The sequence below is a fragment of the Saimiri boliviensis genome, chromosome 2 (assembly GCF_048565385.1).
Source record: "Saimiri boliviensis isolate mSaiBol1 chromosome 2, mSaiBol1.pri, whole genome shotgun sequence".
Taxonomy (NCBI): Eukaryota; Metazoa; Chordata; class Mammalia; order Primates; family Cebidae; genus Saimiri; species Saimiri boliviensis.
The window spans coordinates 89,688,976-89,713,138 of record NC_133450.1 but is presented as its reverse complement, the minus strand read 5'-3'; the positions used below and the strand labels follow the sequence as shown (position 1 = coordinate 89,713,138).

The window sequence follows — 24,163 nt, the reverse complement described above, 5'->3', positions numbered from 1 at the left end:
ACTTGGTTAAAGTGATTAGGAGCACAGATCAGAGTTTACAGTCTGAGAAGTTGGCTGAAAAGTTGTTAAGCAAGTTAATGAACCTGTTTGAGCTCGTTATAAAATGAGGTTGATAATTCCGACCACATAAGATTGTTGTGGGGGTTAAAAAGATATGCATGAAAACGCTTGGTTAGCAGTTAAGCGCTGGCTAGCAGTTAGCTGTTATTATTACTATTATTATTATGACTGTTTGCTTGGCCAGGGATTAGCTGATTCACATATGGATTCTTTTAAAAACATTTTTCTCCTCAGGCAAGCAAAGCAGATTTACTTTGTTTTTATTAATGATTCACTTTCTTTAGTAACACCTTAATAGCATTTCCTGTACATGATTTCTTAAAAATAGCAGAGATTTGCCCTTGCATGGCTGGTCCCTGTGACCCCATTAAGCCTTATGTTTTACTTAACTCGGAAGCATGAGCCAGCCACCCAGTACTTGGGAGGATGGTGTAACGAGTGCCTGGAACATACAGATCTACTCAGAGGAAGCTCACAGCTGTAGCTGTGGGAACATCCAGTGTTGGAGCTGGAAAACAATTCTGTAAAGTAAGCGTAAATAGACCACACACCATCAAGACAAGAGGTGCTCTCAGAGTAAAAGGAAATTAATCTTTTTAAAGCACACTTATAAAAATACAGGAGGTTGAGTGTCAAGGAAAGCAAGAAGAGAGTTTACAGCCAATAAAATACTAGTGTTCTGACTTAGGCATCTTGTTCAACACAGCTGGAGTATGGAGTACTAGGAAATAATACAGAGCAGGGAGTCAGGACCTTTGGGTTTGCGTTTTCATTCTGACAGTCACTAACTTGTGGGACTTTGGGCAAACCTTAAATTCTCCCTGGCACTCAGTGTCTCCATCTGTCAACTGAGGGGGTTGGATTAACCAGATGATCCTCTCTCTGGCTTTAATATTCTGCAGTCCACTCCCTTGCGCTCTCCTCGTTAACTTCCCTAACTTTTCCCGCAGTCCATGGTATCATGGCTTATACTCTAGCTTTCTCCCCCATTTTCGTTTTCCCTCAAATTCCTTTTGCTTTTCTCCAGAAACTCTAGGGTTGGGGAATAGGATATGGGTGGTGGTTAGTGTGGATTTTGTTTTTTAAACATTTTTGAGTAATTTTTAAGTGTCCCTAATTGATGCTTTTGTTTTTAATAGAAATACTATTTTGGGCCGGGCGCGGTGGCTCAAGCCTGTAATCCCAGCACTTTGGGAGGCCGAGGCGGGTGGATCACGAGGTCAAGAGATCGAGACCATCCTGGTCAACATGGTGAAACCCCGTCTCTACTAAAAATACAAAAAATTAGCTGGGCATGGTGGCGCGTGCCTGTAATCCCAGCTACTCAGGAGGCTGAGGCAGGAGAATTGCCTGAACCCAGGAGGCGGAGGTTGCGGTGAGCCGAGATCGCGCCATTGCACTCCAGCCTGGGTAACAAGAGCGAAACTCCGTCTCAAAAAAAAAAAAAAAAAAAAAAAAAAAAAAAAAAGAAATACTATTTTGCTTATCTGTTTTTATTGTTCAGTCCTTCACTGAAGTTTAGTTTTGTAATTGCCTCTGTTGTCATTCTCACTGTTCTTAAGCCAGAATGAAGGCAAGAACTATAATGAATGAGAATGCTTATTTTCTTCCGTTAACCTCTGTATCCAAATTATTTCTGATACAATGCCATACATAAGAGTGCTAATGGCATTTCTTGACATTGGTTATAGTTTGTTTTAAGTTGGGACTGCACACTTCTGACTTCTTAAATAAATATGGACGAGTTGGGGCATGACTGAATGCACATAATCCATCACTTAAAACATGCTGAAAATGGAAAATAGTAAAATTTAAAGCTTTTTATACTATATGGCAATCTCATTTGTTGAACCAAAAATTCAGAGCCAAATTTTCCACCGAGTTTTTTTTTTTTTTCTGCCATGAACCTTTCAAACTATGATCTCTGATAATCACTAATAGCCCAGTGGTGATTAAACTGCATAATTGGGCCAGGCGCGGTGGCTCAAGCCTGTAATCCCAGCACTTTGGGAGGCCGAGGTGGGTGGATCACGAGGTCAAGAGATCGAGACCATCCTGGTCAACATGGTGAAACCCCGTCTCTGCTAAAAATACAAAAAATCAGCTGGGCATGGTGGTGCGTGCCTGTAATCCCAGCTACTCAGGAGGCTGAGGCAGGAGAATTGCCTGAACCCAGGAGGCGGAGGTTGCGGTGAGCCGAGATTGCGCCATTGCACTCCAGCCTGGGTAACAAGAGCGAAACTCCATCTCAAAGAAAAAAAAAAAACAAAAAAAAAACCTGCATAATTACTGGAAGAGAAAAGGATGGCAGTGCTTAGGGAAGCAAAAGAAATTAATATCGGCTGTGTGATTTTGGGAAGTCATTTAACATTCCTGAGCTTAATTTTTCTATAAAATAAAAGACTATACTATTACCTGCATTAGTTACCTCACAGATCTTTTGTGAGGATTACACCAAAATGCCTACCTTTGCATAATAATGATATGACAGCTCACGAAATAAAACTGAAACATAATAAAATTGATGCATATGAAAGCACCTTTACACATAATTCTTTCAAAATTATCACGTTATACCATAGAACGGTAAGGGATTATTGTATTAGACAAGGCATTAGTGGTCCTCACTTCTCCCAGAAGATTGTGCCTGTTGTTCCACCTGCTTGACCAAGCTATGTTTGTGCATCTTTCCTGTTACTCATACATCCTTGCATTGTTTTCTTTCTTAAGTGTTTATGGCACATGCTTTATCTCAACCAGAACATATATTGCTTCTTTACATTCCTCTTGGTGCATAGTCAGTGTGAATGTAAAAAGGAAGGGGGGGCTGGGCGCGGTGGCTCAGGCCTGAAATCCCAACACTTCAGGAGGCCGAGGCAGGTGGATCACCTGAGGTCTGTAGTTCGAGACCAGCCTGACCAACATGGAGAAACCCCATCTATACTAAAGAAATAAAAAACTAAGGCCAGGCGCGGTGGCTCAAGCCTGTAATCGCAGCACTTTGGGAGGCCGAGGCGGGTGGATCATGACGTCAAGAGATCGAGACCATCCTGGTCAACATAGTGAAACCCCGTCTCTACTAAAAATACAAAAAAATTAGCTAGGCATGGTGGCACGTGCCTGTAATCCCAGCTACTCAGGAGGCTGAGGCAGGAGAATTGCCTGAACCCAGGAGGCGGAGGTTGCGGTGAGCCCAGATTGTGCCATTGCACTCCAGCCTGGGTAACAAGAGCGAAACTCCGTCTCAAAAATAAAATAAAATAAAATAAAAAATTAGCTAGGCATGGTCGTGCATGGCTGTAATCCCAGCTACTCGGGAGGCTGAAGCAGGAGAATTGCTTGAACCTGGGAGGTGGAGGTTGCCGTGAGTTGAGATCGTGCCATTGCACTCCAGCGTGGGCAACAAGAGCAAAACTCGGTCTCATTAAAAAAAAAAAAAAAAAAAAAAAAAAAAGGAAGAGGGGATTGTTAGGATGTATGACTAGAAAGAACCTGGAGAAAGTTTGAATAGAGTGTTCTAAACACTGGGAAGTTATTGGATGTTTTTAAGCAGATTAGTAACTTAAGCTCACCTGTGCTTTGGGAAATCAGGTCTGGCGTTCACGAGAATAGACTGGAGGAAGGAGTAACTGGAGGCTAGAAAGTGAGTTTCAAGGAGATTGCCTGGCCCAGAAGGAACACATGGAGAATTTAGGAAAGATAGCAAAAGAAGAGTAGACCAGTTGGGCTGTTATTTTGTTGTGTACAGTGAAGGAATCCAGAGTACTTACTAGGTATTTTGTCTGTGTGACCAGCTAGGAAAAACACGTGGGTAAGGATTCATCTTTTTTTTTTTTTTTTTTTTTTTCAAGAAACATCTTATTAATACAGTATTTATTTGTCTTTTCTCTGTCAAACCCTGAGCCAACCATGTTCCCCACGGTACCTGGAGGGGTATAGGAAAAGGAATACACAGGGCCGACCACGCATGGGCCAAAGAACTATGGGACATGGAGACGGCTTCTTCACATGGTGAAGAGGATGAGAAAGGCCACCATCAAGCCAAAGAGCCCCATGGCCTCCGAGAGGGCAAAGTCCACAATGGCTTAGGCTGCTGCTTCAGAGAAGGGTTCCCGGCATAACCAATGATGGGGTTCCCACAGTCCCAATCCCAGCCTCAGAGCCGGCCACCCCAACGGCAGCAGCCCCAGCCCCGATGAACTTGGCTGCTGTGTCCATGTCTCTTGAAATGGCGCTGGTCCGGAAGCTGCGGCTAGAGACAAGTGAGGTAAGGGGTTGTGAGACTGCCAAGCTTTTGGGGCTCTCATCTGTCAGTGTCTCCGGTCGTTTCAGCACCACTGCGGATAGTGGACGGCTCAGCAGCTGTGAAGTGCTCTTGACCAAGGAGGGAGTGGAGACCAACTTGGAGCAGGCAGATATTTTCAGGAGGTGAGGTGCTGTGGCAGGAGAGCTGCTCCCGGTGCAAAGACAGAGAGGGCAGAATTTATCTTCTTAAAGAAGAGTGGTGTGTGCAGGAGTGGGAGAGGAAAGTGGATCTTGACAGTACTGGTTAGAGTGACTGGGTCTTTCTTTGGATCTTCAATTTTATTTAAGGTACAAAGGTATTTAAGGCACAATATCAACTGTAGCCATTTTGATTTTCTTCTCCAGTGGACCCTGAATTTAAGATTTTTCTTTGTGATCCTGTATAAGCCTCAGTTGTTTAGGAAAAATACATGAATAGTTTCTCGGACATCACCTTGTAGCAAAACACTTATAAACGCTGTGACTACAAATCAGCATTTCTTAGGTTCTATTTATTGTATCTCAACAGCTTTTTGAAATACATTTTAGGAAAAAATTTCCAGTTCTCTGAAGAGGTGAACGTCAACGGGTGGTAAAATTTCACCAGGGTTGAAAGACCTTGTGGTATAAAACTCTGTTTTTAAGGTTGTGCTGCATCAAAAGACAGTTCAACGACATAATGAAATAAAGTGATACATAAATAACAAGCAACCCATACTTAAAGTCACTACAACGTTTTGTTTTTTATTTCTGTAATAAGATAGGTAACTAATTAATGGCTTGTGAATTAAGAGTGAATCTTAGAGAAAGGGGAGAAGAATGAGTTTCCCACAAAACACACATATTCAGTTCTTATTCTATGCTAGCTGCCCATTCGTGTGGCTCTGTTCCCCTCCTCCACTTTTGTTTGTTTTTTTTGAGACAGAGTCTCACTCTGTTGCCCTGGCTGGAGTGAAGTGGTGTGATTTCGGCTCACTGCAACGTTTGCCTCCTGGGGTCAAGCAAATCCCTGCCTCAGCCTCTGAGTAGCTGGGATTAGAGGTGCCTGCCACGACGCCCGGCTAATTTTTTTTTTGTATTTTTTAGTAGAGACGGGGTTTCATCTGGTTAGCAAGGCTGATCTTGAACTCCTGACCTCGTGATCCACTCACCTCAGCCTCCCAAATTGCTGGGACTACAGGCTTGAGCCAGCACGCCGGCCCCTCCTCCCACTTTTAAATTATTTGTCATGCGCCACTGGTCCCAGCTATTTGCGAGGCTGAGGCAGGAGGATCTCTAGTGTACAGCATGCCCAGTCTGCAGTGAGCTATGCTCCCGCCACTGCATTCCACCCTGGGCAACAGAGCAAGGCCGTATCTGGGAAAAACAAAACAAAACAAATCCAAAAACAAAACAAAAAAACCTATGTGTTTTCAAGAAATCAGAGGGCGGAGTCGAACTCTAGCAGGACAAGAACGCAGTGGGTCCTTTTCCCCACCTGATCGACAGGTACAGGGGTGGCTGCCCAGGTGACGCTCTGCGCGGACTCCCGGCCGGGCGGCTCCGGACGTCGCGCTGCAGCCGGAGGTCAACAGCAGGTGGCGGCGAGAAAGCAGAGCGGCCACAAAGATGTCCCTGTGCTCGGAAACTCTTGCTCTCCCTTGTTCTTCTCGAAGGTTCTTTTTTTTCTCGTGTACGGCTGCCGAAGTAGGCCCAAGCAAACTTCCCCTCCGCGCCTCCGCCGGACCCCAGAGGGCCGGGGCTGCAGCGCCCACGGGGCCCGGGATGATCCCCGCCGCCAGCCCGGCGACTCCGCGCCTGCGCACAAGCGGGGTCACGCGCGCGGCGCGGGGGCAGGCGGGCGCCGGAGGGGCTGTCATTCGCCGCGCCGGTCGCCGCCCTCAGCTGCGCCGGGCGGTTCCGGCTCCTCCCTCTCCCGCTGCCTCAGCCCCACCATGGTGCTGGAGTCGGTGGTCGCCGACCTGCTGAACCGCTTCCTGGGGGACTATGTGGAGAACCTGAACAAGTCCCAGCTGAAGCTGGGCATCTGGGGCGGTAAGCGAGGGGGGCGCGGCCGGCGGGCTGCGGGCGTGGAGGGCCCCGCCGAGGGGTTGCCCCGTCCCGGACGGATCCTGCCCGGGCCCTGCTCCCTCCGCCGCCCGAGACTCCCCCTCCTGGTGCGGCAGGTGCCGGACGCGGGAGTCTCTGCGGACCGCGGATTCTCGGGGTCCCAGTGCCCACCCCGCCTGGGGAGATGCGGCGGGGTCCCGCCTGGGCTGCCGAAATTGCCACCTTTCGCGTCCCGGAGGCCGAGCCCTGGCCCTGTGCCTTCCGCCCTGCCGGCCTCTGTGGTCCTCTCGCTGCACTCAGCGCCGCCCCTTTGGCCCCACAGCGTGAAAACAGAGCCCTGTTTCGGTACCGCTTGGAGTGAGCATGGTTGTCTGTCTGGTCATACACTCTCGAAGTGGCACTAAGGAAGAAGAAGGAGGAAATTGTATTTCGCAGTTATCTTCACTATCATTTTACAGGGTGGAGGAACTGGGTTCCTTCTCTTTAGGATTGCCGGGTTTGGAGAGGAATAGGCAGGGGAAGATCTTTAAGAAAGGCGTGTGCGCAGGGATTCTTATTCCTAATGCTTTCAGCTCTTGATAAGATGATTTCTTTTTTTAACATTTAGTTTTCCGTCAGTACGAAGAGGGTTTTGAATTTTTTTTTGGAGCAATAGGCAGAAATTCAAGCCTCTATCAGCATCATCATTAATTACGTGTCTGCTTGGTTGCATGCCCAGGAATTTATGCCAACGTTTTTATCCTGGAGATTAAGTGTATAGAAGTATTCAATGAATAGTATGCTTAAACATGCACTGTTCAACAGCTTAATCGTTTGCATGAATTACGTGTCAAGTTTTGAGGACTTTGAGACTTTCTCACTCTATAAAAGATTTGGGAATTTTGTCAGCTTTGGAGGAAAATTCAAAAAACGACTCAAATGTATGGATCTGCTTTTAATTCAAGCAACAAATAGCTATAGACGTCCCTTGTCCGTTAGGGTAACCACTAGCCACTGTAGCTGTTGAGCACTTGAGATGAGGTTGGTGCTAATTGAGACGTCCTGTTAATATGAATTAAAACATCGTTTTGAGTAAGTATTACCCCTAATGAAGTAGAAAAAACATAATACCTCAATTTTTATGTTGCTTATGTGTTGAAATAATATTTGAATATATTGGGTTAAATTAAATATAATATTAAAATGTATTTCCCCTGTTTTTAGTTTTCCTTTTTTTTCTTTTAAACCTGGCTTCTAAAATTTATAATTACATAATGTGGAACATATATTTATATGTTGTTTTTAGAACCGTGGGTGCTACCCTGATTTGCCGAAGACCCTGTTTTGGTTTTCTTTTTTTTTCCCCTTGTCTTTTTGAGACAGGGTCTGGCTCTGTCGCCAAGGCTGGAGTGCAGTGGCAACTCCTGGTCTCAAATGGTCCTTCCGCCCCAGCCTCCCAAAGTGCTGGAATTACAGGTGTGAGCTATAGTGCCTGGCCGAGAGCCTGTTTTTCATCAGTGGCTGATGATTTGATTGGTTCACTGTGGTGTGCCCAACAGTGCAGTAGTCCCTTGGTATCTATGGGGAATTGGTTTTGGTACCCCTGCCCATACCAAAATCGAAGGTTGCTTAAGTCCCTTAAACATAGGTACCCTATGCACATCTTCTGTATACCTTGTCATCTCTGGATTACTTATAATAAATACCCAATTCAAGTAAATGCTATGTAAATAGTTGTTATATTGTCTTTAAACAAAGTGATTGCATTATTTTTATTGCCGAATTGATATTTTTTATTTTTTTCCCCCTAAATAGTTTTGATCTGCAGTTGATCTGCAGTCAGTTCAGTCCAGGGATATGGAGGGCCTACTGTACATACTTTGTTTACATCCCCCCCAACACACTAAATATAATATAAAAGAAAGGGAAGTAAAGAAAGACACACTTAAGGATTTAAATGTCCAGCACCTTCTGCAGAAATCGTGTTTCTTAAGAATAGTGGCAATATTATCTCCAGTGATTTCTTATAGTTTGTAAACATTTGCAATTTGAAAATGCACTGGAGTAGCAAATCTGAAATCTGAATAGGCCTAATGAATGGTGTGTTATGTTGGACAAGCCACCTACCTTATTGGGCCTTAATTTCTTCATCTTAAACTTTTATAGAAAAAATATTTTTAAATTCTTAAATTTTTAAAATTAAAATTTTTAAATTTTAAATTTTTAAATTTAAGTCATACTGGATAATATTTTCATGTAATTACTGCCCATATTTTGATGTTACAATATTGTGCCATATTTACTTAAGACGTTTTCTTTTTAAAAAGATAAAATGTATGGGTATATACTCAAAGCTTCCCTTGCCATCAAATGTTACTCTGTTTTATCTTTAAAATTAGAGGTTGGACTAGGTAACATCTAAGATGATGCCAGTATTCTGTTCTTCTAATAATGGTTTTACCATGACATCGAGGAGTACTGCTTGAAGATTTTGAACTTTTTCACAACTGACATTAAAAATGCCGTGATTTTATGTTATTTTTCCTTTTTTCTTTTTTGGGGAAATCTAGAAAAGGAGACTTTCTTTCATCTCATTTAAAAATTTTTAGAATAAGGTATTCTGCCAGTGGCCAACATTAACTTTATAATAGGCCTGAGCAAATGTCCAGTGAACATCCAATCAGGGATTCTCCTAGCTTTATCAGCTCTCACCTCTGCCTCTGTAAAGTTTTGCTGCCTTTTATTTTTGTGGTTAAATAAAAAAGCCTAGAAGTCATGAGCTTTTAGAGTTATTGCCCAATCTGTTGTTAACCCTAATTCCTCATTAATATTGGAAGGCAAGATACCTGAGTTGATTTTTTCCTGTTCTTTCAAAATATTGCTAAATAAATTTGTCTGGAGCTTTTTTTGAGTAAACAAATGGGAATATTTAATAAAATAGCTGATATGGCATCCACAATGTTGACAGGGTTTTTAAAAAATGGAAAATTCTGTATAATCTTGTTTGAAAACTATTTGCTTTAGCAGGTAAGGTTTACAGTTCACAGAGTTTTTTTTTTTTTTTTTTTTTTTCTTGTTGAATTTCCAAGTCTTGAGAAAGGGAAGAATTCATCCTGTAAATATTTCACACACCCAATCTTAGTATTCTTTGAAATCAGTTGATACACTACTTTGATACATCTTAACTGGAGCATCTAACTAGCCTAAAGCAGTGGTTTTCAATGGAAGGTGACTTTGTGCCCCAGGGGATATTTGACAGTGTCTGAGACATTTTTGGTTGTCACATTGAGGGAAGAGATGTGCTACTGGCGTGTAGTGGATAGACCCCTGGAGTACTGTTAAACATTCTACAATGCAGGGGACAACTTCCTGCAATGAACTGTCCAGCTCAAACTGTTAGTTGAGAAACCCTAGTCTAAGGGGAAGACTGAGATTGTCTTCCACATGTGTAGTAGACCTACTGGGTACTGAACAAATTGTAAGGAGTTAAAAAGGACACAGAGGAAGTAGATTACTCTTATGAAATCTGTAATTTGAGGGAGAAATTTATATCTTAAGTGACTGAAAGGTATGTCAATAAAAATGCATAATCTTTGCTTGGGTGATTTTTGGAAGTACTTTTAAGAATCAAAATACTATGTTAACATGATTTGGAAAAGATCGTACTGTGCATATATTCATATATGTAGACATTCATAATGAAATTTACAATTAAAAAAGGTTGAGAAGGTTGGGGAAAATTACTGGAATGCGCAGAATCAGGAAGTATGCTTTAGATGTAGCTTTAAATTTGAGAAGCAAAGCAAACATCCTACCATTGTTTTTCTGTTCTTTAAATATTTAATGCCAGGCAATTCCTGTGCGTTTTTAAAAGTAATCTAAGCAGAATTTCCTTTTAAAAATCCTTGCCATTGTAGATAATTGAGACCTTGATTATTTATTAGCTGTGGGACCCTGGGCAAAACATTTCAATTCTCAGTCTCCTAATCTGTAAAGTGCATATGTAATACTCAGTGTATTTGTGAAATAGATTGTGTCAAAATAGTTTGTCATTGTTGATAATATTGATAGTAATAATGATTAACCAAACCTAGCTGGCTGATGGAAAACAGTCTTTGTTTTATTTTCATATGGATGTTTCTTCTAACTTCAGACTTCTAGAGGTATTATTACTATTTTTTTACTTCAAGTTCTGTGATACGTGTGCAGAATGTGCAGGTTTGTTATATAGGTATACATGTGCCGTGGTAGTTTGCTGCACCTATCAAACTGTCATCTAGGTTTTAAGCCCTGCATTCATTAGGTGTTTGTCCTAATGCTCTCCCTCCCCTTGCCCCCTACCCCCTAACAGGCCCCAGTGTGTGATGTTCCCTCCCTGTGTCCATGTGTTCTCATTGTTCACCTCCCACTTACGAGTGAGAACATGCGGTATTTGGTTTTCTTAGAGGTGTCAGTATTCTGTTGAGTGATAATCTTGTGTAGCGCTATCATTACATATCTAAACATTTCTTATTTTCCAAACAAATTTCTCTAAAAAAAAAAAAACAGGCCGGGCGCGGTGGCTCAAGCCTGTAATCCCAGCACTTTGGGAGGCCAAGGCGGGTGGATCACGAGGTCAAGAGATCGAGACCATCCTGGTCAACATGGTGAAACCCCGTCTCTACTAAAAATACAAAAAAAAGTAGCTGGGCATGCTGGCACATGCCTGTAATCCGAGCTACTCAGGAGGCTGAGGCAGGAGAATTGCCTGAACCCAGGAGGCGGAGGTTGCGGTGAGCTGAGATTGCGCCATTGCACTCCAGCCTGGATAACAAGAGCGAAACTCCGTCTCAAAAAAAAAAAAAAAAAAAAAACCAAAAGAAAACTCTGTTTGCCTTTGAATTTATGCTTATGCTTTTACAGTATTAACTGCCAGCTAGTTTGTAAGTCAGGCTTTCAGAGGTTCAGAAAAGTGCCTGGTGGGTATGTACTGCCTACTTAAGTAGGAAGGTTTATCTAGATTTTTGTTCCCCACAAACATACCAGGAGATAAATTGCACAGCCCTTAGCTATTGAGATGTGTCCAGGATATAATTGTTTAAAGAGTAACATGTATTTGAAAAGGCATGTTGAAATGCCACATCTTTTGCAATTTGATTTGAGTAGTATTGTTGCAATGTAGAACCTTTGTAAATTTGATTTTTCAAAGTGATTTACTGTGGAGAGTCAGCTGGAAAATCTTCCGTAACTCTGAACTCTGTCGTTCTTGATATTTGGACAAGTGGCATCAACATAGAGGCTGTGATGTGTTGGATACAAGGGTGACTCTGGTGACCAGGAATAGAAGCCAAGTGCAATGCCCTCAGAGTTTGTGGCTGTGCAAGCCAGGCCGAACCTGTGCTGATGACTATTCTGTCCTTTATCCCACCCCTGACACTTCCCTTGAGCTGCCAGATACTGTTGGAGCAGAGCAGCATAGGAAAGGAGAATGACCACTGGACTGGGAATGAGCAAGCCTCTTTAATGTTACTCCATCTCTGATACTGTCTAGCTGTGTAGCTTTTGGCATGTCTCTAACGAGTGACCATTGGTTTCTTATCTGTAAGTGAAAGGTTAAACAAGGTCATCTCTTCTGTCTTTAAACTTTTATGATTCAGCAAGGCAGGAGCATTGTGAGATCCTTCATTGGATGACTGGTATGGCCACTTCCTCTGCAATCACAGTGAGAAAAGGTATTTAAATAATGTATCTTTATCTTTCCTTTTGCTCTTCACCCAATATTGGTGAGTAAAGAGCCACAGTCAATGACAGTGACAAGATAAATGAAGTTCCAGGCTCATGCTAATATTTGTGGGTTCAAGTCTAATATACTGCAATATATTGTCTTAACAGATTCCTGCAAGACAGCTTGAAAATGAAAGAAAAAGCAGGCCTTTTTTGCTTTTTTTGGCTTTGACACATAAAAGATGGCAGTATCTAGATATTTCTAAACCTGTAGAGGGATTTTCTTTAGTTTTTTCCTCTCAGCCAACAGTTGGTGTAGTGGAGGCTGCATTTCTCATTAGCTTGTTGTTTAGCATTTAAAATAACAAAGGAAAAGTCAATGGTGTAACATGTATTTAGGCTCAGTTACTATCAGTTAAAACACTGCTTAAAATTTAAATGTAAGCCCTTTTTTACATATTTAAGTAGCATTATTAATTAAAAATTTACTCATTTTCTAGAACCAGAACTGAGAATTGGTACTTTGGTAACCATTCTGCTAGGAAACTCTACCACACTACTCAGTGTTAGGAGATCCCTGAAGTGAATTGTAAGGGAGAAAGTTCAGAGTAACTGCAGCTTTCCACCTTTATTCACTATGACTTCCTGTTTCAATAGGGAAATGGAAAGAGTAAGAGTCAGAGTGTTTTCCTTTCTCTTTTCTGCCTTCCTCTTTGTAGACAAAGTCACTGTGAACTCACTGAAAGGAGTCTAGATTGATTAATTTGGGTTGACTAGCTAGATTCATTTGAAATGAATAGCTATAATATTTTCTTTGATACTCTTTACTAAAACATAAGTCATTAAAATAATTTGATTCGTGCCTTAAAAAACTGGTGAGTCATCCACTTTAGCTCACTTTCCTGGAAAATGAATGTGTCAGATCATTTGGATATACTTTCAAATAAATAATGAATGTTTATATTATAGATACATAAACACAATCTTAAAAAGTAAGTACAGAGTATTTAGTTGACTATTTTACGATATGCAAAGCTAATTTCATAGATTATGGCATGGTATTTTTGTTTGTTGGTTGGTGTTTGTGTTTAGTCACAGTTGTGGATTAATTTCTATGTTTTATATTATATTCTGCGTCTCCTGACTCTCTCTGACTCTGGAGAGTCAGGAGACGTATATTCTATTCTTAGTACTGCCACAAAATAATTGTATAACCTTGGATAAACTACCAGATCTCTTTAGACTTTAATTTTTTCATTCATAAAGTGAGAAGGAATTAGATTTGAGTAACTTTATGGTCCCAAATAGTTCTAAATTGTAATTTGTGGATTTCTGTCTTTGGAGGAAAAAAGAGATTTTTAAAAAGTACCAAAATGACCATTTTGTAATACCATCTCCTGCATCTGTTTTCCCCTGTGGCGCTATCTTTTCTTCTGGGTATGCTCTGAACATAACCCCTTGACTGTATCCTATCTTTCTGCCTGTGACCTTGTTATACAACGTTTAGTTATCCTTTTTGTTTTGGATTTTTTCACATCTTTTTGAAAATACAGACACTGAAAGTGGAACTAAAACCACACTGGCCTGTCAGTGCTGAGTCTGATTTTTTTTTATGGCATTTTTCTTATCCAGGGAGGTAGAACTGTCTTTTGAATGAACATCCTATACCCTTTATGCTCTGCTATTTGGGAGAACAGTGTTATTCTGAAGACAGCATTGAGTGTTATAAGATTTGAGCCTTGGCACTACCACTTACTACTAGATTGCCATAGGATTCTTGGGCTAGTCGTTTAACCTCTCGAAGGCTCATCTTCTATTGCTTAATAACATACAACCTGTTTCCTCACCCAGGAGGCGGTGAGGATCGAGTAATGTTATATATCTGAAAGTGTTTTCTAAAATAAAAAGATTTGTGTTCTTATTGTAGTTGTTTCCACCCCAGTACAGTGTGTATTCTAAAGTCAATATTTATTGAGTACCTATGCTGAGGAGAATCAGTAAGAAGTTTATAATCGGGCTGGGGGTTTATCTAAAGTTAAGTGCTAAGTACCATAAGAAAGGTATAGCCTAAATTTCTGCAAAAGTTTAGAGATTATTTCTGGCTAGAGGTGTTTAACAATAGCACTATATGTCTTACCTTTATTTTGTAGGCCATTATATATTTGAAAAACCATTCTTGGACTTAGGCAGGCTTTTCCCTATTAGGCCAGTACCATTTGGTTTTTATTTATAAATACAGTAGCTTGGTTGTTTTCTGTAATTTAGCAACTATTTTTACTTTTTTTTTTTTTTTTGAGATAATTCCAACTCTTGGTGTCATTTGCTAATTTACTTCCATTTTCATCTTCTGGTTCATTGACGAGGATTACTAAATTTTGATAGAGGATTTACCCTTTTAGTGGTTTGTTTTGTTTGTTTGTTTTTATTTTTGAGACTCGGTTTTGCTCTGGCTCTGTTGCCAAGGCTGGAGTGTAGTGGCACAATCCTGGCTCGCTGCAATCTCTGCCTCCTGCTTCGAGCCTTCTCCTGCCTCAGCCTCCTGAGCATCTGGGATTACAGGCGCCGGCCATTATGGCTGGCTAATTTTTTTTGTAGAGGCAGAGTTTTGCCATGTTGGCAAGGCTGGTCTCGAACTCCTAGGATCAAGTGATCCAACTGATTCGGTCTCCCAAAGTGTTGGGATTACAGGCGTGAGCCACTGCACCTGGCCCTTTTAGTGTATTTCTTAAAATATCTTTCAAGATTGGCTTGGAAACTGTGACTTTCTAGCAATGTATGTACATCCAAAATATTTGTAGTTTATTAATGAGAATCATGTGGGGTCTCTTCTGAAGCACAGACTATGCAGGTTGTCTACGCTCCACCCATGGGCCTGTCCCACATAAGGGAGATCACTTCACAGAATTTTCTTGTCTGTCACCTTAGTCTGTTTAGACTTGGTAAGATTAGAGCCACTTGATTGTAGGATTGGCTTTAGAACTTTCCTTGCTGGCAGAGTTAAGCTTATTCATCTCCAATTATTAGTCATCATATCCTTTTTTTTTTTTTTTTTTTTTTAAGAGATTAGACACAAATATTTATTCTTCCTTCAGGTTTTTTGGGAAACTTTCTAGGGCTTCTGTGTGTTCTTAGCCCTGGTGATCTGGCTATAGCAATAAAGTTATTTATATGTATATAGAATTATTATGTTGCCTTAAGGTAGAAAAGGAAAATGAAATATTTTTCATCGGTGTTCAGTTAAATATAAAATGATTGATTTTTTAGGGGAGAGGTGGTTTAATCTGATCTTATAAATTACTTATCTTTCAGTAGGATTTCTGGAATCCATAGGATATGAAATAATGCTGCTGCATATTTATCAGTCAGCATGCAGTTTAGTGGAGAGTACTTGTTAGTCCACTGCCTTACCAAGATAAATACTCATCTACTAGTTGAACAACTGAATGCACTTTTACCTCTTTACACTGGTGCCAGTGTTAATCTGAATTATGCTGCTTATTCCTTCCCTATACTTTGTATTAGAACTAGAGGCTCCTCCTTCAGTGCAAATAACTTGTAGAATGTATTATTCTTATTTCACTTTTATAGTTACTGTTTGTTAGATAACATTCACATTTTCAAAGAGGAAGTATGCATTTGTTAGACTGGGTAGAAGAAATAAGTATTTCTTTGTTATTCTTACATGTTTGGGGGTAAGGCAGTACTAGATACAGAAAAAATTTATATAAAAATATTTAAATCATATTGACATGTAAATTTACTTTTGCTTTATTTCCCCATTTTCCTTCTTATAACTTCCATAATAATTTCACATAAAATTACTATCTAATTATTATAAAACTAGAAAATCCTGAAAAGCATTAATAAAAAAGCCATCTTTAATTCTAGCACTGCGTAATAAGTACAATCTTTTTTTGTCTGCCAGTCTGTCTAAATATACTTACCTAACTCTGTTAGCCATATTGGTAGTTTTCAACATTTCACGTCTTAACTACCACCTGCTATCTACTACTTGATCAAAGAACTAAAGTGTCAAGGCAACAGAAACAGCCCATGTTTTACAAGTATATTTATATTTTTACACACATTATGTTAATGCCTTAACAGTTGTTACAAAGACTTCGCCTCTAATGCAGATGTTTTCTGATCACTCTTGGTGACACTTGACCTACCAGTTGAGAATGACTAGCTAGAACAGTCAAAATTTATGAGCAGAGTTGAAAGTCTGCATATGGGCCTTAGATCTTGTTAAACTAGTTTGCATGGTTTCAGATAGGCACTAGCTAGCATCTGTGCAGATTACCCTGTGGGCTTGAATAGACTTCCCAATTATAATTTTGTGTAATTCATCATGACAGATTTGAATCCAGGAATATTTGTCTTTATGTAATATGAGTGCATATGTAATGCATAAGGACCTTTTTTCCTCCTCATTTGCTAATCATGCTAGTCTTCCATGACTGCTTCCTTGTTCCTACGTCTGGGCAGGATGATATCCTGTATATTCTGCCTCCAAAATAGCTCTACTGTGACTCTACCTCTTTGATCCTTAAGTAACTTTCTTCTTTTAGGTTTTAATTTCTTTTCAGTGTATTACAGAAGTTTCCTGACTTCCTGTATTCTTTCATTTCCCTCCTACTATATGCTACCGTATTTTCTTTTCTCTTTTTTTTTTTTTTTTGAGACAGAGTCTCACTCTGTCACCCAGGCTGGAGTGCAATGGCGTGATGTCGGCTCACTGCAACCTCCACCTCCCAGGTTCAAGCGATTCTCCTGCCTCAGCCTCCTGAGTAGCTGGGATTACAGGCGCGCGCCACCGCGCCCAGCTAATTTTTGTATTTTTAGTAGAGACGGGGTTTCAACATTTTGGCCTGGCTGGTCTCGAACTCCTGACCTTGTTATCCACCCGTCTCGGCCTCCCAAAGTGCTGGGATTACAGACGTGAGCCACCGCGCCCGGCTACGGTATTTTCTTCCCATTTGTGAGGTTTCTTTCCTCCTTTTCTTCCTTCATTGTAGTTTTCGACAATTTATTTTAGAAAATTTGAGAACTGTATGTACATGGAAAATGAACTTTGTTATATAGAAATAACCACTGTGAGTATTATGGCATCTTACAGTTTTTTTTTTTCTCTGTATGTGTGGAATGCACACTTGTGCATATATAGATACTTTTAAAATTAGATCAATCTGGACATTCTTTTACTTGTAAAAAAAACTTCGATATTCTTTGAACATTTTCCCATGTTTACTTTTTTTTGTTTCTAATACAGATGTATTGTGAGTTATGCCTTCTTGCTGGACATTGAGATCTTTAGGTTGTTTCCTTCCTTTCCTCCCTCCCTCCCTCCTTCTGTACTTCCTTCTTTCCCTTCCAATATTGCAGTATCCTTGTAGCTAAATTGTTTGGGCAGATCAATAGTTATTCTTTAGGATAGTTGAGTAATAACATAATCTCTGTTATGTATATTTTCTCTCTTTGTTTTGGTGGGTCTGGAATTTTTTACCCTAAAAGCTCTTCATTAGTCTGGCCCCTGCCTGCCTTTCTGACCTGATTTCTTATCCTTTTCTCACACCCTTCATTTACACCAAACCATTTGTGCTTTCAAAAATGTGCCTTACTCGCCGGGCGCGGTGGCTCAAGCCTGTAATCCCAGCACTTTGGGAGGCCGAGGCGGGTGGATCACGAGGTCGAGAGATCGAGACCATCCTGGTCAATATGGTGAAACCCCGTCTCTACTAAAAGTGCAAAAAATTAGCTGGGCATGGTGGCGCGTGCCTGTGATCCCAGCTACTCAGGAGGCTGAGGCAGGAGAATTGCCTGAACCCAGGAGGCGGAGGTTGCGGTGAGCCGAGATCGCGCCATTGCACTCCAGCCTGGGTAACAAGGGTGAAACTCCGTCTCAAAAAAAAAAAAAAAAAAAAAAAATGTGCCTTACTCACACATATCTATTTGCCCTCTTTTCTTATCCACTCAGTAAATACTATTTAAGCCTTCCAGCCTAAACCTATGTGTGTTCTTGATTTCCCTAGTCAGTTAGGTGGCTCCTCCTTTTCATCTTGTGTATGCTTCTATTGGAATATTTCTAAAATTTTAGGAAATTTTTAGTTTGGTACAGAAGTAGTTGCAGTTTTTGCCATTAAAAGTAATGGCAAAAACTGCAGTTAGTTTTTCACAGTCCACTCTACTAAGCTGTGAGTACCTTATTGCAGGGACATTGTTCTAGCAATCTTTCTCTTTCCAGCACCTAACATATAATGGGTGCTTAATAAATGTTTAATTTTGAAATCTGGGGAAAAACAGATCTCTAAAATAGCATAAAAAATTAAATATACTTTTAAATTTACCTCAGAATACCCTAAGAAAAAGTTACTTGATTGAACAATATTAATGGGGAACATAGCTACTATAGTTAAAAAAAATGTGTCATAAATGATTAGGAAAATATACAAGTCATTTATGCCTGCATTTAATGTTGAAACTATAGTTTTATTAGCCTTAGCATAATTTAAGTGAAATGAAAACTTTTTCCTTAAGTTTTTATGTGAGCATGAATATTTAACTATGGTGTATCAACAGATACAGGGATAGTGTTTACAATTTGAGTCATGTAATGGTATTTTTATAACAGCATATGAATATAATAAAAGTTGGACTAAGAAGCACATACTTTAATCATTGGGAAGGTAGAATGTTTGGAGACATGAAAAGACAACATGTTTCTGAAGAAAGTGTTAACTGATACCATAATTAAAGAACCGAGGATGATTGATCTGATCTTGTAATCGTCTCTTTATATCTTCAGATTTTGGCTCAATCATTCAAAATGATGGCTACTTTCTTTGGTCTTAACATTCTGTCCAAAAAGCTCCAGCTTCTTTCCCATTGTTTTTTTAAATGTTAGCTAGTTAAATATTTTATAATTTCTTTTACACTGGGCTAACTTACAGAGTGCTACATTTAATAACTCCACCATATGTAGCAACTATTTTGTGCTGGGAGCCAATTAAGTCAGTTTCGTTTGTCATTGTATTCTTAGCACTTAGCACAGTTTCTTAGTGCTTGGTACTATATTATGTATGATAGGTTATACTAATTGGTGTGTTATTGTAATATTTTTCCTCTTTTTCTTTTTTAAAGGTAATGTGGCTTTAGATAATCTACAGATAAAAGAAAATGCCCTGGTAAGTTTTTTTTTTTTTTTTTTTAAACTACGCTAATATCTCAATTTGGTAAGTTCTTAGAAACCTTTGCTTATTACACATCTGATACCTGGTACCAGATAAAATAATGGAATCAGTCAAAGAAGGATTACTTGTTTAACCATTTGCTGTTGGAAAATCTGAGATTAAAGATTTAGAAATTTTTTCCCCTAATAATCAAAATAGTATCTCTTGAAAAATGGAGTGTTTTTCCTTAATCTAATTTGACTGTACAGTTTTGTGGTTGACTTTTTCCTTACAGAAATATTTTTCTTCGGAAGTATCTTTACATATTTTTGAGATAAATGACAGTTTAATTTAAAATAATATATCTAATAAATATATTTTGGAAATATATTGACAGTCTTGCTTTATTATAGTAATATTAAGAGGTAAAATAGGATTTTCTGGACTCTAGCTCCAGAAAGTAATTTGTGTCATTTGAGTTGAAAACAAACAAAACAATGCCCCCACCATTAGGTTTCTGTTTAGCTTATTGGGCTAAATGTGAGTTTATGAAGCCACTTAATGAGTTTATTGTTTAGTTAACTTTTTCAGCTTTTTAACTTCTTAATTTTTTTTTTTTTTTGAGACAGAGTCTCACTCTGTCATCCAGGCTGGAGTGTAGTGGTGCAGTCTTGTCTCACTGCAACCTGCGCCTCCTGGGTTCAAACAGTTCTCCTGCCTCAGCCTCTCTAGTAGCTGGGATTACAGGTGCCTTGCCTGGCTAATTTTTGCTTATTGACAGCAAAGATTTTTAGTAGACATGGGGTTTTGCCCTGTTGGCCAGGCTGGTCTCCAACTCCAAATCTCAGGTGGTCTGCCTGCCTTGGCCTCTAAAATTGTTGGGATTACAGGTGTTGAGCCACTGCGCCTGTCCTAACTTCTTATTTTTTTTTGATCTTTTAGCCTGAGTTTAATCAACTTTAAAGTGAAGTTAAGTATAAAACAAAATCAGGTAAAGTGATTATTTTAGTTAATTATTACCTATATTTTGGTGGCCAGATTTTTATGGTATTAGAGTATTAAACAATAAGATGAGAAGTAGAGTCTGGCATATGGTAGGTAACTCAAAATATTGAAATTCTTTTCTCTGTTTTATATAGGATGCTACAACTTCTACATTTTAAACACAAATTTAGACCTTGTGATTCTGTTGTTAAAGATTGGTTTTTTTTTCTTCTCTATTTATGACAATATAAATAGAACTGTAGTGACAGGATATATATCAGCATACTTAGGAGTCAAATTATTTGTACTCTGTTTTAGCCTAATTAAAGTTTTGGTTATAATTAAATATAATCAACTATTTTGTAATTTATGCTTTTTATTAATTCAAAATAGCCTCCTTTCCCCAGTTAAATTTGATGAGATTTTACTTTGATATGAGTTCTTTACATTTATTTTCTGTGAAAATTATTTCAGGAGGATTAAAATGAGCATGAGACCTCCTTTTTGGAAGTATGTAGTTTGTAGTTTGTATCCTGTATAATGCGAATTCTCTTGAATTTATTTTTCTTGTCCTCCAGAGGACAGAGCTGCCCTTATTGACAGCAGAGGTTTTTTTTTTGGGGGGGGTTCTAAAAAAGACTTTTTATCCAAAGCTATTGTAATAGTATTTTGTTCAATTCCTGTTTACCTAGAATGCAGATGTAATCAGATGATCAGGTAAATTGATTATTTTGGATATTACCTATATTTTGCTGGTCAAATTTTTATACTATTAGTATATATTAAGTTACACCTAACAGAATGGCTGTACTAACTGGTTTAATTTTTAATAATTCTAAAGACTCAGGTGGTCATTATGAGTGTCACTTAGTGTTTAGTATTCTGTGAATAAAAACAGTTATTTGAACTACTAGTTGTTTGGAATATGGGTAAGTGAAGGTGTATTATTATTTTATGGTACCTGTCTGTAACTTATCTAAAGGAAATGCTAATTCAGTAAATAATATTTTGGGAATCTAGCTTTTCTTTTAAGATTTTAAAATTTATTCATTTACTAAATATATTTGAGTGAGAATTGTTGTTCTGTATTGTTTTCAACTAATTTATGCAAAAAGACTCTATTCTTTTACCTTGTTTTAGATAAACATTGTCCATCTGTTTACATTCATTTGATTTGATTTTAATTTCCATTAGATTTGGTTTACTCAAAGCAAGTAACCAGTTTATCTGGTTATTTAACTACAAACTTTCTGCTTTTCCTATTTATCATTTTGTTTTTCTTGTGAATTCTTTAAAGTCAAAGTTTAAGTTGTAAAACTCATTTTTTTTTGAGATGGAGTTTTGTTCTTGTCGCTTAGGCTGGAGTGCAATGGCGTGATCTCAGCTTACTGTAACCTCCGCCTGCCAGGTTCAAGCAGTTCTCCTGCCTTATCCTCCCAAGAAGCTAGGAGTACAGGCTCCTGCCACTACAATGGCTAATTTTTAAAAAATTTTAAGTAGAGATGGGTTTTCCTCTTGTTGGCCAGGCTGGTCTCAAACTCCTGACCTTAGGTGATCCACCTACCTTGGCCTCCCAAAGTGCTGGAATCACAGGTGTGAGCCACTGTGCCTGGCCAATAAAACTTTTTTTAGTTATAAAACATGTCCTTTATGAGTTATTCAAATATAAATAATTTGTTTTTTGTTTTTCTTTAGAGCTGTATATTTAAATGATCATGCAAAAGTGATTTTTGGGGTGGCTTAATAATTAAAGATGTCCTTTACATTTTCTCTTTCTTCTTAAGAGTGAATTGGATGTTCCTTTTAAAGTCAAGGCTGGCCAAATTGGTAAGTACATTAGTCTTCATTTGAATTATTCTTAGTCCTTTCAGTTTTCTATTTTGCTTGTGTTATCTAACCTAAAAAAATCTTTGACTAAAAGTGTGAGGTATTTTTTTAATTACATTAATTAGAGCTTGTAGAGTTCTGAGCCTAATGTATATTATATATAAAATATGCATACTTCTTATTTTTCATGAAAAAAGGTAGAAAATGGAAGGATATTTGTACTACAGTGGCATTCTTCAGGTTTTGGTTCTGCCACTCAAAATATACCCCCATTTTCAAATTAGATTTCCAAGTTTTATGTGCTTTTTCTTTAAATGTGAAAGTAGTATAATTTGCAAACTCTAGTAGGTAAACTGTAAATGGAGCTTATTTCCTTCATGTTTTGTTCAACCATTTTCACTTGATGTATTATGCAGCAATGTGGTATGGAGTATATGTTTTGGTAAGTACAGAGTCTCTCTCTTTGCAGTTAAACTCCCACACTAAGACTGTCTATAAGTAAATATATATCTTTGTGGAATAAATTTTTTAATAGGACATTTAATTTACAGAGTTTTCCCATGTAGTCCATGCTATCTGGTTTTTATTTTTATTTATTTAATTTATATTTTGAAAAAGTTTAGATTTAGGTGGTCCACGTGCCTGTTTGTTACATATATATATTGAATAATCGTGGGGAATGGGTTTCTAGTGTATCTGTCACTCAAATATTGAACTTTGTATCCAATAGGTAATCTTCCAACCTTCACCCTTCTCCTTCAATCCCTACCCCTTTTTGGAGTCCCCAGTGTCTATTTTTTCATTAAGTTTTTTTACTTTTAATTTTTATGGATAGATAGTAGGAATATATATTTATGGGGTATATGAGATATTTTGGTACAGGCATACAGTGTGTAATAATCACATCAGGATGAATTAGGTTTCCATCACCTCAAGTATTTATCCTTTCTTTGTGTTACAAACAATCTAATTAATACTCTTAGTTATTTTAAAATGTACAGTCAATTATTGTTGACTGTAGTTATCCTGTTGTGCTATCAAATACTAGGTCTTATTCATTTTGTCTAACTATATTTTTGTATTCACTAATCATCCTCCCCTATTATTCTTCCTAGCCTCTAGTAACCATTGTTCTACTCTCTGTCTCCATGAGTTCAATTATTTTAATTTTTAGTTAAAACAAGTAAATGAGTACATGTGAAGTTTGTCTATTTGTGCTTGTCTTATTTCACTTAACATAATGACCTCCATTTCCATCCATGTTGTTTCAAATGGAAGGATCTCACTCTTTCTATGGCTGAATAGTACTCCACTGTGTATATATACCACATTTTCTTTAATCATTCATCTGCTGATGGACACTTAGGTGGCTTCCAAATCTTGGCTATTGTGAACGGTGCTGCATTAAACATGAGAGTGCAGGTATCTTTTCAGTATACTGATTTCCTTTGTTTTGGGTATATACCTAGTAGTGGGATTGGTGGATCATATGGTAGTTCTCTTTTTAGGTTGTTGAGGAGCCTTTGAATTGTTCTCCATAGTGGCTATAATAATTTAGATTCCTATCAACAGTGTACAAGGTTGTGCACTGTTTTTCTCCACATCCTTGCCAGCATTTGTTATTGCCTGTCTTTTGGATAAAAGCCATTTTAAGCGAGGTGAGGTGGTATCTCATTGTAGTTTTGATTTGCATTTCTCTGAGGATGTGATGTTGAGAAAATTTTCATGTACCTGTTTGCCATTTGTATGTCTTCTTTTGAGAAATGTCTATTCAGATCTCTTGCCCATTTTCAAATCAGATTTTTAGATTTTTTTCTATAGAGTTGTTTGAGCTCCTTATATATTACGGTTATGAATTCCTTAACTCTTACTTGCCCTGGCAATGTCTTTATGGAGCTCAGTGTACTGCAATGGCTATTAAGCATCTTTATGTCTATGTGTACCCGTTGTTTAGATCCCACCATTAAGTGAGAATATGCAATATTAGATTTTCCACCTTTGAGTTGGTTTACTTCAGATAACGGCCTCCAGCTTTATCCATCTTGCTGCAGGGGACATGATTTCATTCTTTTTTATGGCTGCATACTATTCCATGATATATATGTATC

The 24,163-nt window shown here is 38.7% G+C and overlaps 1 protein-coding gene and 1 pseudogene across 9 annotated transcripts in view; one reads left to right on the top strand and one right to left on the bottom strand.

Moving 5' to 3' along the window:
• Positions 1 to 3,526: 3,526 nt before the first annotated feature.
• On the bottom strand, positions 3,527 to 6,203 carry LOC101047891 (uncharacterized; annotated as a pseudogene).
• A 1-nt stretch (position 6,204) lies between these two features.
• Positions 6,205 to 24,163, top strand: part of VPS13C (vacuolar protein sorting 13 homolog C) — a 194,741-nt gene continuing 176,782 nt past the window's right edge. For 6 of the 9 annotated variants that reach the window (XM_074393856.1, XM_074393855.1, XM_074393854.1 and 3 more), the window contains exons 1-3: positions 6,221 to 6,378; positions 19,216 to 19,259; positions 22,013 to 22,055. In XM_074393856.1, coding sequence (XP_074249957.1) covers positions 6,279 to 6,378; positions 19,216 to 19,259; positions 22,013 to 22,055 — 187 coding nt within the window. In that variant the 5' untranslated portion in view covers positions 6,221 to 6,278. Of the gene's footprint in view, positions 6,379 to 19,215; positions 19,260 to 22,012; positions 22,056 to 24,163 lie in introns of all 9 variants that reach the window. The other 3 variants (XM_074393857.1, XM_039468891.2, XM_074393860.1) reach the window with 2 other exon arrangements.